The sequence below is a fragment of the Ictalurus punctatus genome, chromosome 19 (genome assembly GCF_001660625.3).
Source record: "Ictalurus punctatus breed USDA103 chromosome 19, Coco_2.0, whole genome shotgun sequence".
Classification (NCBI taxonomy): domain Eukaryota; kingdom Metazoa; phylum Chordata; class Actinopteri; order Siluriformes; family Ictaluridae; genus Ictalurus; species Ictalurus punctatus.
Window position 1 is genome coordinate 18,246,438 of NC_030434.2, and position 17,832 is coordinate 18,264,269.

Consider the following 17,832-nt stretch of genomic DNA (forward strand, 5'->3'; position numbering starts at 1 on the left):
CCTCATAACGGTTCAAGCTTTAATGTGTCTCCTCACTGCTTGATCTCTTTCCAGGCCTGTGTTGCCGTCGGGTGACAAATTACATCTAAATGATCTGTGTGCTGTCGTGAAACATTCAGCTGAGTGTATTGCACTCTCAACCACTGCAGTCCCAACTGAACAGTTTGAGTGTTGTGCTTATCAATATTCATACAGGAACGAGGGTTTCATATTGTCCATCTTCAGTCTGCTCAATTATGCTGTTTTGTAAGCTTGAAAAAAAAAAAATCACTTTTTTTAAGCACTCTATTAAGTTTAGATTCATTCATATTGTTTCATTATAAACCTAAAAAACAGAGTGCATTGGGAGGGGGCACATTTACCTCGCACCTCCCCGGTTTGGGGTTTGAGTTCTGCCTCCGCCCTGTGTGCATGGAGTCTGAATGTGCGTGGATGGTTTCCTCTAGGTACTCCAGTTTCCTCCTCAGTCCAAAGATGTGCGTTGTAGTCTGATTGGCATGTCTACTTGTCAGTAGTGTGTGTGAATGAATGCGAGTGTGTGTGCCATTATGCCCTGCAATGTTTTGGCATCCTGCCCAGGGTATCCCCTGCCTTGTGCTCCGATTTCCCTGGTATAGACTCCTGCGCAGGATAAGAGGTACAGAAAATGGATGGATGGACGAATGTATTTGTTCAACTACATCATAATAAACTTTATTTTATAGAGCGCCTTTAAAAGCAGCTTCTCAAAGCGCTGTGCACAAGATAAGCAATACACAGAATTTTTTTTTTATAAAGCTTAATAAGAATAATAACAATAATAATAAAAGTAGACATCAGCAGTCAAAATGCAAGTTTAAAAAAGTAAGTCTTACATGCAGTTGATGCAGAGGACAGAATTTAATGCTCCATTTGTCATTTTTTTGCTATACCTCACATTGTATTTGCTTCATAGAAAACAAAAATCTCTTGATATTCTCAAAGCACCGACTACCACAAGTCTGTGATTTCAGATTGGAGATGCACTGAGATCATGCGTGAGGCCCTGTGATGTCCTGTATGGTTTGGGCATCATTTATAGCTCGCTGATGGACTGCTTAAACGCTTGTCCTGATGGGATAAGAGAACCCTCTCGCACCACTCCATCAGATTAGAGCAGAGAGAGAGCTCATCCTCTGTACCAGCAAATACATCTTCCTCAAGCACTGTTATTGCTCTTCTTCTCTTTCCCAGCCCCACTCCAGCCTGCCTCTTTGCGGCTGTTGCTGCTGCACGTTATCTAATGGCAAGAAATGGCATTTCATTAGCTTGTTATCCGACCCAGGGCTCAGATGCATACTCAATAGCATTAGTCGTAATTTCTCATAAGGACACATTATCGATCCCTGCTGCACCCCCACCTCCTACCTGGACCAGAGGGGAAAGAGACTGTCAGCACTCTCAGGCCCCTCCTCATCCATGCCATGAAGAATTAAAGCCAAATTAAATTTGACAGCTGGAAATGCCATGGCAATCTATATGCAAAGTTTGAAAGAAGAAGTAAAAGGAGAAGGAGGTTCTTTCAGGGAAAAGGAAAAAAAAGCACTGAAGATTTCCTTTCCACATGTTTGTATTTGGCAGAATTTCATTCCAATTTTTTTCCCCCTTCTTCCTTCTCCCCTATCTTTCAGTTCTATACTTGTCTCCCCCCTTCTCCTGCTGAATATTATTCTGCATCCATGACAGAATGTCTTTGATGTATAAATAATCAAGCGAAATTATGTGCGCCTTGAATATAGCGTTCGTGCTCCGCCATTCACATTATACCTAGTCATTCTTACCTAAGAGGGTCAGATTGCATGACAAATCCCTAATTACCAAGTTGCAATAGAAGCAGGATCTACGTGTGCATAAATCGAGCCTCCCGTCCCCCGTGTGGTGGCCACCTGATATAAATGGCACTTCAGACCAGCTTGTGCCTTGCTCACTGAACTCTGTAATTAGATAACACTTTTGATGGTACATTTGGAATCTTAATCTGTTTAATATATAATAAGATATACCCCTCTGCCAGATTTAACGAGGGTGCCGTTATTTTCGCCAAGTATCCTTTGCTTCCTCGTCTTCTCCTCGTTAGGATTCCGTTCCTGGCTGTAATAAAGATTAGAGCTGGTTATTGATATGCCGCCGGTAACCGCCGCTGTTTCCTCTGTTCCGATGGCCCCAGGTAAATGTGAAAGGTCATTTAATATTTTCCAGGCCCCCAATTATAATCCACTCTAATGGGTTCCGGTTTGTAATTATTCAAGGATAAAGCCCGTGCCTTTTTGTTTGGACTTGGACAGCACCCATTGTGTTGTTTGACATGCCTAATCTCTCGCTAAAGTCTCCTCAGCATGGATGAGTGATGGTAATTACTGTTGACTCGGAGGATGAGCCGGCTGATAGCAGTAGGAAAAGAGAGACGCTGAACTAACTTCTCGAGTGCAGGGGGGCCCCAAATTACCATCGAATGTGCATCTTTGGTCGACAGGTGTCTCTCTTGGTTTTCCTCCAGCTGTTTTATTCTCTAGTTGATGGCCTGCTTTGTGAGTTGACATCCTGGCATGTACATGAACAATCATCGTGGTCGAAGGTGGATTCATGAGGTTAGGCTTGGTTCTTGCAGGAGACATGCAATGCACAGAAGGCCACAGATGTTGTCTTGCCCTTGCTATTACTTTCTGTAATTAATGTCCCGTCATTTCTGTGAAGTCCATGGCTAATAATGGTAGTGTAAACAATCTTCATTTGCCATTGGGTTGTGTTGGAATATGCTTGGGGTTAGTGGTTCAGGGCTGCCCTCTAGTGAGCACAAAGTGTTATGTGCTCCTGTAGCCACTACGTCTAGAGAACTTTCACCAGCACATCTTTGTGACGGAAGATCCTTCTCTCTGTTATTTCTCTCTGAGCAGTGGTGGCTCAGTGGTTATGGTTCTGCGCTACCAATCAGAAGGCTATGAACAACACCAAACTGCCACTGAACAAGGCCCTTCACCCGCTCTGCCCCAGGGGTGCAGTATCATGGCTGACCCTGCGTCCTGACCCCAGCTTCCTAACAAGCTGGGACATGTGAAGAATAGGACTTCACTGTTCGGTACTTGTATACGTAAGGAATAAAACATGACAGGATGTTCTGTTGCAGGAAAATAATCATCACTGGGGCAGTGTGATGCAGCCTAACATGAAAGAGTTACTGTTACCTCCCCAAATTTGGTTATTTTCCTCCTGTAATAGCAAAAAGTCCTGAGGTGTTTTTATTGTTCTTGTACCAGTAATTACTATTTATAATTGATTAATGAATGGCACATGCTTTTTAAACCATTTGTAGATTAGATTTAATGCCGTGTAACTCCCACAAAACAAATTATTTTCTGTCATCACTTATGACAGTCATTCTCTGCTGTCTCATTTTTCTTTCTCTTCTAAATAATAATAATAATAATAATAATAATAATAATAATAATAACAACAACAATAACACATTGTCATGTTACCAAGAAGTCAGAAACTACAAAGGCTTTCCTGTGGCAGAAAACTTACTGAAACTGCAGACTCCTTCAATTAAATATATATTTTTTTATGTTCTTTAATAGTCATTTAAGTTTTTAATGTGTATTATTAAACTTGTCAATTGTTTACCTTATCAATGAAATTAAAATGAATCAGCACCAATCAGAATAGAGAATTCAACAATAAAGACTGTTCATCCTCTTTCTTTCATGTTTTCTGTCTTCCTTCATCTCTTACAGTTGACCTTCTCCAGAGCCAAGCTGCTCCTCATGTCCAGCGATCAGGAGGACATTAACGATTGGTACCGCAGTCTTTGCCTGGCCATCGGGTATGCGCTAGCTTTATCCATATCTTCACGTCGTGAGACTAACTTAATTGTGAACCTCAGAGCTCCTTTCTCTCTCTGTCCTCTCCTCGAGCGCGCCAACCTATAGTAAAGGCAAGTCACGGCTAGTTTAGCATCAACCTTGTCTCCTTTCAGAGGACGTGGGGGCACGAGGAGGTTAGCATCAGGGCAAGCTTCTCACAGGGGAAAAGACCCGACTCTCATGGCTAGGCTAATTAGTTTATAGGCCTGTCAGAGTGATGGCGGTGCACAGAGGCCTCACAGTGAGAAGCCTTCTCGCCGCTGGCCCTCTGCCCAAAGCACGAGCTCAAGGGAGTGTAATTAGCCACCGAACTGGACAGGTTGTGGTGGCCGAGGTCAGAGGCGAGCCGCAGGAGGAGGAAAAGGTGTGTTTGTTTGTGAGAAATAGAAAGATAAAGCAAATGACCTGTTGAGATGTAGTCAAGTGAGCACTTTTTTTTTTTTTTTTTACTTCTCTGCTGCTTGAGAGAGAAAGAACAAATACTTGTTAAAATTCAACCTACAATTAAAGCACTAAGTCACCCAAAACTTTTTAAGGATCGTTTTTTTTTTTTTTCCACCACAGACCTCTCTTCATGGAGAAACCAGTATAATAACAAATGACCAGTACGCACATTGTGTACTGGTAATAATTGGCCCTTATATTTTATGACTCAATAACACCTGTAAAATCGTGCACTTTCTTTGCCCATCACATCCCCAAAGTCTTCCTGGCAATGACAGTGATGCTCACAAGCGCCCTCTGTGGCTGGAGTTAAACTATGGGGCTTCTGTGGCTCAGGAGGTAGAGGGTTGGAGGTTCAACTCCCGGCCCACCTTACTCCACTTGCCGAAGTGTCCTTGGGCAAGACTCTGAACCCCAAGTTGCTCCCGATGGCAAATTAGTGCCTCTGCTACCATTGGTGTGTGTGTGTGTGTGTGTGTGAATGGGTGAATGAGAACCAGTGTAAAGCGCTTTGTAGAACCGCTAAGGTTTAAAAAATAAAAAAGCACTATACAGTATAAGTACAGACCATACTTGACAAGTGTGTGCTCAGATGCAGCAGATACCCAAGCTGTATTTTTTTATATACCTTTTGTACATCTGGTGGATTAAAGGCGATATTCAGTAGAGGGAAGTTCCGAGCCGAAACTTCTCCGTCTGTCAAGTTTCCATGTTGACTAGTAAAACTATTTTGTAACACACATTTCCCAGCATGGAGATGTTAAACATACTAGCACATGCTTTGTTGGATTTTCTTTAAAACTTTGCTCTGTGATTGTTGTCATGGGGTGCCTCTTCAATCGCACATCATGACCTTACTTTTAAAAGCATTTACTAATCTACCATGATTATTGGTTCTCACAGTGGGGTCCAGGAAGTGTAGCCAAGATTTCTGTACATCTTGTAACAATCGTGAAAGTCAGAACCCCCAATTATCCAAGTTATTATATTTATTTATTGAGTTTTATAGATATTGGCCTACATGAACTGTCACTTGTTTTGAATTGGTTAAATTTTAACCTCTAACTCAAAAATAGGTAAGTTAAACAATCTTGGACCTAATGACAATTTTAATAATATTTTTACGGAAAAAAAATTATATGACAGGAAAATTCAAGAATAAAAAGTCCAGTAAAGAAACTGAATATTATTGTATACATTTAAATAATGTGTCTAATATTTGGATAGTTGAATATGTTCATTAGAGGTAAATTAGAGTGGGTTTTTTTTTTTTTTTTTTTTTTTTAAATGGAAGCCTGGATTCAAATCATTTGAGAAACAATGATCTAGAAGATACAGGAGATTGGTTTGCAAAACAGTCTTTTCAGTTGGTTTGTAGGCTACACGAGAAATTTCATCAAAAACGAAACTAGTGAAAGTGGTGAAATTGGTTAATGTGTAACTTGTCAATGTACTGTTAATATACTGCATGTCATTTATGTGGAATTGTTTTTTCTGTGTTATCTTGTATATTCACAGTATATAAGCATAGTTAAATGCAAGTATAAAACCATCCTATGAGCCTTCAAAGCACTCTTTGACGATGTCCGCATTGATGAGGACTCTGTCTGGACTAGAGATCGACCGATAGTGGATTTTGTCGATATGACAAAAGGACGTACCTGCCGATAAGCGATTTATCAATCAATAGTTTTTAAAATTGATTCTGAATGAAAACATAACACTCAATGTAAAATATCGCTGAACTTTATTACAAAAATAAGCAGTACTGACTGCACCATGAACATGTACTGTACTTTTTTTTTTTTTTTTAAATAAAACAAATATATAAATGCTAATATATATTAACTATTAATAAATATTAAAGTAAATAAGAGATACACATCCAAACTGAACCAAAAAGTAACACTCCAAATAACAAAAATAGGGACAACCAAAATGAAAAAATAAAAAACACTTCAAATAACACAACAAAATTTGTCAGTCATAGTGTTTATTTTGCCTCTAGAGGCCACTCTCGTACTGTATAATGACAGCGGAACCTTCTCAGCCGTTCCCGCAACGGATGAAACTGGAGAAAACTATCTTTATGGAATTTTGCAGATTTCTAATAGATCCAGCAATCGGCTATCGGTTCTGATTAATCGGCAAAACAGATCGATCGGTCGACCTCTAGTCTGGACTGGAATCTGTCAGGAGTACCGTTTTTTACTATAATTGTGCAATTAATAGAAGGGATCAATCATATTCAATTAAATTCCATTCAATTAAATGTTATTAATATAGTTCTTTTAATGTGGACATTGTCACAAAGCAGCTTTACAGATATCTGGACATAGATTTATCTGATTTTTATATTCGGCAGGTTTTATTGAGTGCATAGAGTATAAAGGAGGCGTTGAGGCACCATTTGTGACAGGGCTGAAGTGGTTTTCCTTGAGATTTTTATCTTCACAGTTTTATTAAGAGTGCAGCAAAACTTTTTACACTCAGATGACTGGGTTTTTTTGTTTGTTTGTTTTTTTTTATATTTAGTGTGACTTTAAATTTGCGCAATATTTTGTCATTTGTACATAAATTTATCTTAATTGCAAAACGGAAAGAAAAAACAATATAAAACTGCTGATGTCTCTGGTCTGTGTCACATTGCTGCCTATTGGATTTTAAAATCCAAATCTCTGATTATCAGTAATGTGAATACAGTGTTTTGCTTTTGTGTGCAAATATAAGACTTCTGCTATTACAGTAGTATCAAGATCATGTTTAGATTCATTGCTTGTGCTGGAGAAATTTGATCTTTCTAGCATTTCTAAAATTAGTAGATATTAATGTCACAGTTTCATACTCTTTGATCCCAATGAAATGCAATCTTGGCCTGAATTTGGGATGGGTTTTTGTGCATTCTTGCTAAGAGTAGCCCGAATAACGTTCTTGGCATTAGATGTAAACTTAAGTCTAATGTCATTACACACACGCACTTACTTTTCCACACATCTGGGTTTCAGTGCAACATGCTCATCAATGAGCATGTTGACAAGGAAGAAGTTTTAAGAGGAAGCTGAACATATCTCACAGGAGACCTTAGGGTCAATTAGTTATATATAATTAATATATATATTTTAGAAATGTGTTTAGCTGGTTGAATTGTCTTTGATGCTATTTTTTTATTTGGCTTAAATTGTTTGCACTCTTATGCGCGTCTGTGTGTCTCGCGACAGAAGGCTGAAAACGAAGAACACAGTAGTGCACAAGAGAGAGGAGCTCCTCCGACCGCCGCTCCGCGCAGCCACACACAGCCAGCAGAGTGCACCGGCCTCGTCCCAAATACACAGCAGGAAGAGGGCTATGGTCAGAGACTCACACCATCACACACACTTCACTGCAAAGAAAAATAAACTAAAGGGGTGAATTATTCAGCCGATCCTCTGTTACCCTCCATAGAGACTTTGAGCGTGTGTGTGTGTGTGGTGTTTATGCAGGCGAGTGAACAGGGGACTGAGAGCGGCATGAGCAACTACAGACCTCCAGCTGGAGAGAGTGCAGGCAGCGCATCCAAAAAGATAAAACTCTCTGAGGTTCCTTCTGGAAGGTACACAGTCACATCGCCAAAGGATGATGCTAGCCTTTGGATTTAGGTTTTTGTCTTGTTTTGCTTTGTTTTTTCAACTGTTTTTGAATTATACACCTGTACAAACATAAAAGAGAAAAAATACACTAACACCTAGAGATACAGTACTGTGCAAAAATGGTGTGTGTGTGTGTATATATGTATATATGTGTGTGTGTGTGTGTATATTTATATATTTATATATATATATATATATATATATATATATATATATATATATATATATATATATAGTTTTATTATTTATTTTATTTGTTTTAAGTACAAACTTTGTTATAGAATTTTATTTTATGGCTTTTACATTATCGAGTCCATACAAAAACATTTTAGGTTTCCAAGCGTTAGTTTTCCAGCACAAAATTAAATGTTACAGAAAAATCTTTGTATGTCTGTAAAGAAAGCAGCAGATTATGTAAAAGACCACTTATGTAATTTATTTTGTTTTGTGGTCGTTGCAAAAATAAGAAGCAAGCGTGACAAAGTCACGAAAAGGTTGAAAAGGGTTTTTTTGTTTGTTTGTTTGTTTATTTTCTTATGACATGGCATCTGTTTTAGAAACATCTCAAGCAGATACTGGGGTTGGAGGTCAAACTTTTCATAGCCAGGGACTCTTTCCTTCTAGTGTGAAAATATTACACACAAATAAGTGTGGACAATATGACACATACAAAAATAATATTTCATGATACTTCAAGGTATTTCTATGATACACTATCAGGAAAACTCAGTCAATGCTAATTTATTTTTGTAGACATTAAATAAAAGTATTTGGCAAAAAAAAATAAAAAAGAAATCTGTAAAAAGAAAAAAGTTAACATTTTACAGTTTTAAAGGTTCAGTACAAAATTGTACCATTTATCTAAAATGAGCTACATTTGTGTTTGTTTAAAAAAATTGTTGTTGTTGTTATTGTTATTATTATTATTATTATTATATTTTATTACAATATCAATGTGATATAGATATAATGGTTCTACAAAGGAAATTTATGAATCCAATCTAAATATTTAAATATTAGATACAATAGGCAAATATTGCATGTACCACCATATGCACCATGTATGCACCATGTATGTATTTATTTATAGTTATTAGAGCTTTTTATTCCCGAATTCTCCAAACCATATACATTGCATTAAAATGTAGATACAAAATGTTTGCTATCATATTAACAGCACCATTTACAGGTGTATATTTCATGTTTTTATATTTGGTCATTTAATCTTAAAGTTACTGTTCGGATAGCATTGAAGGACAAAAATGTACATTTAAGTTTTACCTTTAATTCCAATCCATGTTTGGGTACGGTATCGGACCAGTACTAGCCTCAAATCACAAACTGTTATCAGATCAGACTTGATTTGAAACTCGAGCAGTTTCCTTAAGATCATTATTTTCTATCTTGTGCTCATCATGAGCTGAAAGGAAGCAATGGCGTAAAGGCCATGACTCAGAGCTCTGATATTAGTCTCATATCGAATGTGAAGCACTGGTGCGTGCCTAAGAAGAATTTTATGAAGCACTTGTGATTCAAGGGCTACTTAAACTTTTTTCGGATAGTATTGGGTGAAAAGTGAGTCACTATTATAATTTCAACATTGTGATCATTTTGTTTGCCAGTGTTTCTGTTCTGAAGTTTCTGGAAGTGTAATCGGATGTATATCTTTCACAAACAGATCCCAGGAATCGTCCGGCTTGAGCTGCATCATTCTGTAAAATTCCTGAACGTGACTGAGAGAACCGGTGGTACTGCTGGGAGACTGGTATAATCCACACACTATATTCGCTTCATTATTACTGGAATAATGCTATCAGTTCATATGCGAACATTTTAAGAGTGATTTTTCTCTGAAATGTTCTATTTCTTTATTTGTACTCCTGAATGCCAAAGAACAAACATCGACTGTGTTCCTTATTTACAAATGTGTTTTATTTGTCTTTTATGTTGTTAGAGCCATCATGCATAACTCTGTCGACTGAACTCTATGCTAGAGGCACAAATCTTTAAGTGCTGAACACATTAAGCGGTGTTGCTTTTATATGTATTATATATTTTTACTCGTATCATATATAGCTTCTACTAACCTACACTCCTACAATTATTTATAACACCATAACATCATGTGTTCTTATTACTGGGGAAGAAAGATGAAGTGAATGTAAAATGGGTGCATGAAGGGATTTTACTACTGATTGTGTATGGACAGGTTATACTGATTTGTGAATCATGGTGATCTTGTATAGCAGGGAATCGTCAGTGATCTGCACACAACTGATTTCCACTGTGTGTTGTATTACTGTAATGTTTATAATGTGTTGTCTTCATAATACTCCCTTCTTACCAGTTGTATTAATGTTGCTGAAAGCTGTTACACTGGACCATAGTTTATTCATTGAATCGATCAAATCTATATAACCCTTTGTGATAACAATTTAAATTTTCAATTTATGTTTGTAATTAGACACTGTGTAAGATTCTTGGCTTTCGGCTCATTTTATGAGGTTGGTTCGATCAGGTAATCGGACCTTGTCTAACACTGAACTAATTTTTTTTTTTTTTTAATCATATTGAATCATATTCAACATATTCACATATTGTTCTGGGTGTATATTAAGAATGATTTATTTGTTTTAATCGCATTTAATAGTTTATAATGTTTTATTAGACCTGCAAACCTGAGCATGTTGGGAGAGCTTACCTGATGCCGTGTGGTGCATTATATATCCAAAAGCGCCCTCTTGTGGTCAAAGTAATCACCCAGCTATGTGTACCATCCTGAACGATTTGTAATGTGTAGACATAAATCCTTGTTTAGACACTTCATTATGAACACACTGGCCATTTATCAGTAAACAATAAAACCCTACTTGAGGGGAAAAAAAACAAGTGAGGTTCTTTACTTTGTTTATTTATTTATTTAATCATTGATTAGTTCATCTTCAGCTTTAAACTAATCATGGTCGGGGTGGATCCAGAGACTATAATGGGAATACTACGTGTATGGTGGTAATACACCAGACAATTCATGCATGTGCACACACACATTCACACACTTATTCACACCTAGGGGTAGTTTAGGAAACCAGACAATCTGGTGGAAACCCACAGTGACCTGAGGAGAACATATGAAATTCTACATGTAAAGTAACCCAAGCTCAGTGGCCCTGATGCTGTGAGGTGGCAATGCTACCCACTGTGTTAATATGCCAAACATAACTAAATCATACATCCAATATATCAGAAGACTACTGTATTAAAATGCAAGATAAGTAAATAAAGTGAGGCACTAGTTTACCTGTGAGATCTTTAAGCAGGGTTATTGATCTCCATGTGTACAATGCTATAGCGCACAACAGGCATTTGTGTCATTCATCATAATCATCTTCATTTTACAGACCTAGATAGCTGATAAAGAGTGTCCTGAATAGTCTTCTACTCCAGAATCACACACTTCCCTGTAGTAAATGTCCTTTGCAGACTTACATTGGTTTCTGTATGGCCTTTTATATGAAATACCTTTTTAAAAAAAATTTAATGCAGAGAACATGGTATTTGCACAGAGCTGATGAGGTGGCTGTTAAGTTTCTCGAGGTCTACTTTGTGGGCACAAAGCACCTCAACTTTTTTTTTTTGTCAACTTTTTTTTTTTTTTTTTTTTTTGGTTTTTTAATGACTGAGAAAGCGGAATCAATTGAATTAGACCACTGTCACCACAGAATACTAAGCATGGACATTGTTCATTTTCAGTAAGCACTTTATCCTGGTCAAGGATAAAGATCAGTTTATGTAGCCTATCCTGGGAACACGGGGCACAAGGTAGTGTTACAGTAGTTGTAATACATGCTCAAGAAGTTGCTAGAAGTTATAGGCAGATTTACATATTCGTTGAACTGTCATGATCATCAAAACGGGTTACGTGAAGGAGGAAGATTTTCTTAAGACTGGTTAGAGGGCCACGGTCCAGATGTGCATCCAGGAAAGTACTTTACTGTTCCTCCTAAACCATGCACACCAAAAACCATACCAGAGCTGATCATTGTAACCTATGAAAAATGGGTCAGATGACTGCTTTACAGGTGCATAGGGCCAAATGCTGTAATAAATAAGTAAATAAATAAAAATGTGTATGTGAGATGATGAGTGAGATGAAACACTGGTACACTGTGATTGTAAAATCACTGGAACTCAATCTCAGAGAAGCTGGAGTAAACCCACACAGACCCACGGATTAACCTAAGATTAGAATCGACACCTCTCTCGAGCTGTATCCACTTCACCTCTGTGTCACCCAGCATGCAACAACTTTCTCTTTATTGATATATCTTGGCATATACAAATAGCATACAGTTTATTTGTGTGCATGGTAAAGGAGAGTAGGCGTAGGCCTACAGGGGAAGCGAGAATGTAAGTAATTACAACCTGCTAACCACTAAGCTACTTTGCCCCCCCTTTAAGACATTATATTTAACTCAAATGAAAGTGGATCTACTGAGAATGGGGCAGTGGTGGCTTGACTGTTAAGGCTCTGGGTTACTGATTGGAAGGTCGGGGTTCAAGCCCCAGCACTGCCAGCGTCTGGGTTACTGATTGGAAGGTCGGGGTTCAAACCCCTGCACTGCCAGGCTCTGGGATACTGATCGGGGTTCAAACCCCAGCATGCCAAGCTCTGGATTACTTATCCCGGTCAGTAACCCGGTCAGGGTTCAAGCCCCAGCACTGCCAGGCTCTGGGTTATTGATCGGAAGGTCGGGGGTTCAACCTTGAGCAAGGCCCTTAACCCTATCTGCTCCAGGGGCGCCGCTTCATGGCTGACCCCAACCTCCTAACACGCTAGAATATGTGAAGAAAAAAAGAATTTCACTCAGATGGATATCTGATCAATAAAGGCTCGTTATGTTCATACTTTCAGCATTGCTTGTCATTTTATTCATATACTTTGTTTTATCCTTATCAAACCTCATCAAACATGTGTACAGTTTGTATTACATCCTTGAACTGTTTTGTTTCTGTTTACAGACATTTGTGGCAAACATAAAGCCAACAGGAAAAAAGTCAGCTTCCTTTTGCTGTTATCAGGAACTATCAGCTTGAGGGCATCTGCGTCGGTGCATTTGTGGCTTAATGTTTTTGAAAAGGCATTTTGATTCCGCATTATGGAAAAAGCCTCCAGCTATGACTTTGCATAATATTGCTTTGTGGTGCTAGAGTTAGCCACAGAGTGGCAGTGCTGCTTTATTGGAAGAGTAACGCCTGTGTTTCTGTCTCGTCTTAATATATTACCACAGAGTCTGTATCGCAGTGTTTACAACATGGGCTGGTTTGTGTGAATTGGTTCAGCCAATGTTTTGCTGTATAACCTGGTTAACCTAAAATGACTGGCTCGGGTCATTCCTTTTCTCTTTCATTTGGAGTTTATTAATCATTCATAAATGACAGAGGTCACCATATTTGGTTTGTGCTTCACCTCTTTTGGTGTACAGGTAGTTCTGTACATGTCTCTAATTTATAACCCGAGTTGCTTGCTTTATTTGTGCGTGTGTGTTTGTTCACGTTAGTTTGACTAACATTTCTCTGGTTTATAAGTTTCAGAGCTACAAGGCTTTATCCTAGAGCATATACTTTTTTCCCTATATACAGTATGCCACCTCTGGGTACAGTTATTCATAAAAATGGGTTTTAGCGTTCACTGATGCCACAGCTATATGTTTCAGCAAAGCCAGATCACAGACACAAGCTTAATAATGAATGTGGAAAGAACTTTAGACACTGGATCCTGAGTAACTTCCTCATACTTGATTCAAACAATATAGAAGTACTTTGACTAGATTAAGTAAGCTATCTAATTATGCAGTAACTCTAGATGGCCTTTCAGTTCCATCATGTGTAGCGATGAAAGACTGTGGTGTGATTGTTGACAATATAAATAAAATTAAATTGAAGTTCACCGAAGATGTTTGCTCATACTGTACAACTGTGATATCTAGGCAACATAAGCACATAGCCAGGTGGCTAGTTCACTGCTATTAATTAAATTAGCTCACATCTATCGCATGTAAACACAAATTTGAGTCCAGGTTTCTAGTCTTGGTCTGAATTATCAGTTGGTCAGATTTATTTGATATTAGGTAAACCTGCTCAAATATACCACAATTCTGTTTTCTTTTTGTCTAACAACATGCTTTTAATCTGTATATTATTAGGCTTAGATCATGTATGGCATCTGTAATACAAGTTGCTGTGAATGAGCGGTTGCTATAGAAATGGTAATGTATTATAACACTAACGAGCGCATTAATATAAACCTGTGGTTTGAATGACAGTTCGGTACTCTCAGAGCTGTTGTTATAGAAAATGAATCAGATTGGGGAATTCAACAGCGCTGTGGTATAAATTTCATTTTTATAACCACAGTACAATAAAAAGGCAGGAGAGAGAAAGGAGTTTTCTACAGAAGTGATTTTCTAGGTAACATATGTTTGTGCTACTCTGCAGTAGTAAATCACATTTTGTCTCAATTTGACGGGTTGTCTTGGATAATGGGGGGGGGGGATCTCTGATATCTCTGTGTGTGGTTGTGAATGGACAAGTCTAAACTATATAGGTTGCATAAGGGTAACAGTTCAGTGAAGGTGATTATGGAGAAAAGACAGATCATTAATATTCACGTAATGTCCATTTTCTTATGTGTACAGTGTGCTGATTTATATTTGTACTGAAAAGAGATTAAAGAGTAACGTGCAAATATAAGTAGATGATTCCAAATAAACTTGCACTGATTTGTGACTTAGATTATTGAGGACAGCAGGATTAAATTACATTTACCCAATATCCTATTATCTCAAATATAACCAACCCATCAGCCATCAAGAAATGTGCATAGTGTCTGAAGTTTGTAGTAGTGGTGCTAAAAATGTTGAGCACCATATCCTTGAAAGCTCCAGCACCAAATGAAAGAAGCTCATGTTGGAAACCAAACTTGCCTTGGGTCATGAACAATGTTTGACCTGCATGAACTGTCTTCATAAAGACTCATCCCTTCCCCTCAATGGAGAATGACATGGAAATCAGTGGATGTTTTTGAGTCAAATGGAGGACATTACTATTCATTTTTAAGAGTAACTCCCAATGAATCAGGACTACACATCAGCTTATACGTCTTGTTCGGTATATTGTTAAGCTATCAGGAATTATGTGTTTGAAATTGGAAACAATAAACGAAACACTTTTCAGATCTTGCCTCTGTAAAACAAGGAACAAAGTTTGCCTGGAGTTTTTGATTGTTTAAATGCAATATGTGTAAACTAGATATATTATGACGGGCGTTTGGTGGAAAAATCAGTTACGTTTCATGCCATGAATTGCATATCATTTTTACTTTTATTCATATCTAAATGGCAGTTTATTCCCAAAGTAACAAGCAAATTATGCCACAAAAATGTCGCTAATTAGGAGTATTGAAATTAAGAATGCATTCTCTTCATTTTCTGGCTTCCACCTTATATTATACATAATTGCATCAGTAGTAGTAAAATGTTATATGGTGTCATGCATTAGTCATCATCATGGTCTTTCTAATAATAAATATATAAACTGTAGAATTTTGATGCCATAGCATGTAGGCCTCATGTGACCAAGCCACTTTCTGAGCATTTTATTTTGATCTTGATATTCAAGGCTGTACTAGTGTTTCCTCTAAATTTCAACACTGGTGTACAATTTGAAAGTCGTATAAAAAGTGTCATAACTCCTTTTAGGTTCGTGCACTTTCATCATAACCAAAGTTCAAACTTTTTCTAGATTCACTGTACAGACTTTCAGGCTGTCTCAGGAAAAGGGAAAATATAAAAGGGTTTTAGGGCTAGTGCTGACAATAAGGGAAAGTCTAAACACCACAGATTCAGAACAGATTTGTCTTGGGTCTGATACTAGATTTAAACAATGGTCATGTCTTTGTGTTTACAACATGTATAGACTAATATTCACTACATTTGAAAAGTTTTTTGTATGTTTGCAAAATTTTTCTGGTTGATTCTACATTCATTACAGCATCATTTTAGTCATACAGAGTCTTCATAATTTACCCAGACACATTAGGAAAATTATGATATTCCTGATGGTTTTGTCTTTCTTCCTCTTATTCTGCATTAATATTGTTTGGATTAATCACTTAATGCCTACATGAGAGCTAACTAAATCTTTTCCACAGTTATTAGCTAGCTTCAATGCCTGACATCTATATTTTTTTGTTGCCCAGGTGAAAGAGCCCCATGATCTTACACCCTTGAATGGTTCCATTTCAATTCATTTACATTTTATTTGTATAGTACTTTCAACAATACATATGGTCCTAAAGCAGCTTCACAGACATGAGCAAGAGACAAAAGTTGCAAGGAAAAACGCCCTGCTATAACATGAGGAAGAAATCAGACTCTTCTGGGTGACATCAGTTAGCGAATGTACTAATCATTACTCTTCCTCTCTAACTGCATGCTAAAAAGGCAAACACTACCAAGTGTGCTGAAAGGATGTTCTGTATGAGACTTGGGATGAAAACAAAACTGTCATTATGATTCCAGCAGCAGTTTTTAGAAAGCACAAATATACTGTAAAACAACTGTACACTTGCACCATTATATTGCCAATGCAAATCAATTTATAACATTTTTGACGTGCGTTTTTCTGGATTTTCTTGTTGTTATTCTGTCTCTCACTGTTCAAATAAATCTACCATTAAAATTATAGACTGATCATTTCTTTGTCAGTGGGCAAACGTACAAAATCAGCAGGGGATCAAATACTTTTTTCCCTCACTGTATATATAACACAGCAGTAGCTGTTTTATAGTAAGCAGTGGTCCTACGGGACAGATTCCTAATGGAAGTAAATATTAACACACTACTGACTCGCCATAGATTTATGCTTTGTTTACATGTTTGTGTGGCCATGACAGTGAAGACATACAGTTCTTGAAAAAAATGCCCATCTCCTTTCAAAACCTAAGCCATTCTTGACTCATGTACTATCATATATGATTTATTCTCACTTACCTCTCTTAATTCATACTCTATTATAGTCTCAATGTACCACAGAATGTTATAGAAATGATATTTACAAGTTACAGCATTCTTGAGCAACTTTGAGTTATTTATCTAGCTTATGAGCTATTAAAACCCTCAGCTGACATGTTTTACCTTCTGAGCCATAGCCACTCTGACCTGTTTCACGTTTCGTAACTACTCCCGGTGGAAAGCATCAGATCCTTATCATGCACAAAATCTTCCTTCTTCCTTGGAAGTGTTTTTTCACTACTTCACATTGGAAACTCTGAATATTTTCTATTTAATAAGATCCAGTCAGGGATAATAAACATCAGTGGTCCCTCTGGCGCCTACATTTGTCTTCCACCAACATGGATATGATCCAAATCATGATAACTTTCCTCAAGTTCGAGGACATAGCGATAGGCTTTTTAATGGAAAACACTTTCCCTGTTGTCACATGCAGGAGCATTGTGTTTGTTACAGAGGTTTGTGTAGTGATTCTGGCACTATTAAGAACATCCTGAGTGTTTGCTCTTTATGCATACACACCATACAGTCAACTCTAGAAATATTGGCATTGTTCAAGCAATGTCCATAAATGTGAAAATACAATGCTACACTATGCAGCATTTTACTGCTAACAGGTACATTTTCTCAAACTGACAGCAGCACTGGATAAAGGTCACAGTTCGGAAGTGATGAATCATTCTTCAGTATTCATCTAATGCACCCCCCCCCCCCCCCCCCCCCCCCACCTCCTGTAGAGTGTCCTACTTGCTGACCTTCATGTGGAGCTTGTGGTGACGTAGGTCAGTGAAAAAATAATGCTCCAACCTCCTG

The 17,832-nt window shown here is 37.8% G+C and overlaps 1 protein-coding gene across 2 annotated transcripts in view; it reads left to right on the forward strand.

Moving 5' to 3' along the window:
• arhgef39 (Rho guanine nucleotide exchange factor (GEF) 39) overlaps window positions 1-17,535 on the forward strand; it is a 68,426-nt gene extending 50,891 nt beyond the window's left edge. The window contains exons 9-12 of one of the 2 annotated variants that reach the window (XM_053688371.1): window positions 3,750-3,838; window positions 7,544-7,670; window positions 7,802-7,911; window positions 9,627-17,535. In XM_053688371.1, the coding sequence (XP_053544346.1) occupies window positions 3,750-3,838; window positions 7,544-7,670; window positions 7,802-7,911; window positions 9,627-9,666 (366 nt within the window). In that variant the 3' untranslated portion in view covers window positions 9,667-17,535. Of the gene's footprint in view, window positions 1-3,749; window positions 3,839-7,540; window positions 7,671-7,801; window positions 7,912-9,626 lie in introns of both variants that reach the window. The other variant, XM_017493681.3, reaches the window with a different exon arrangement.
• The last annotated feature ends 297 nt before the right edge of the window (window positions 17,536-17,832 follow it).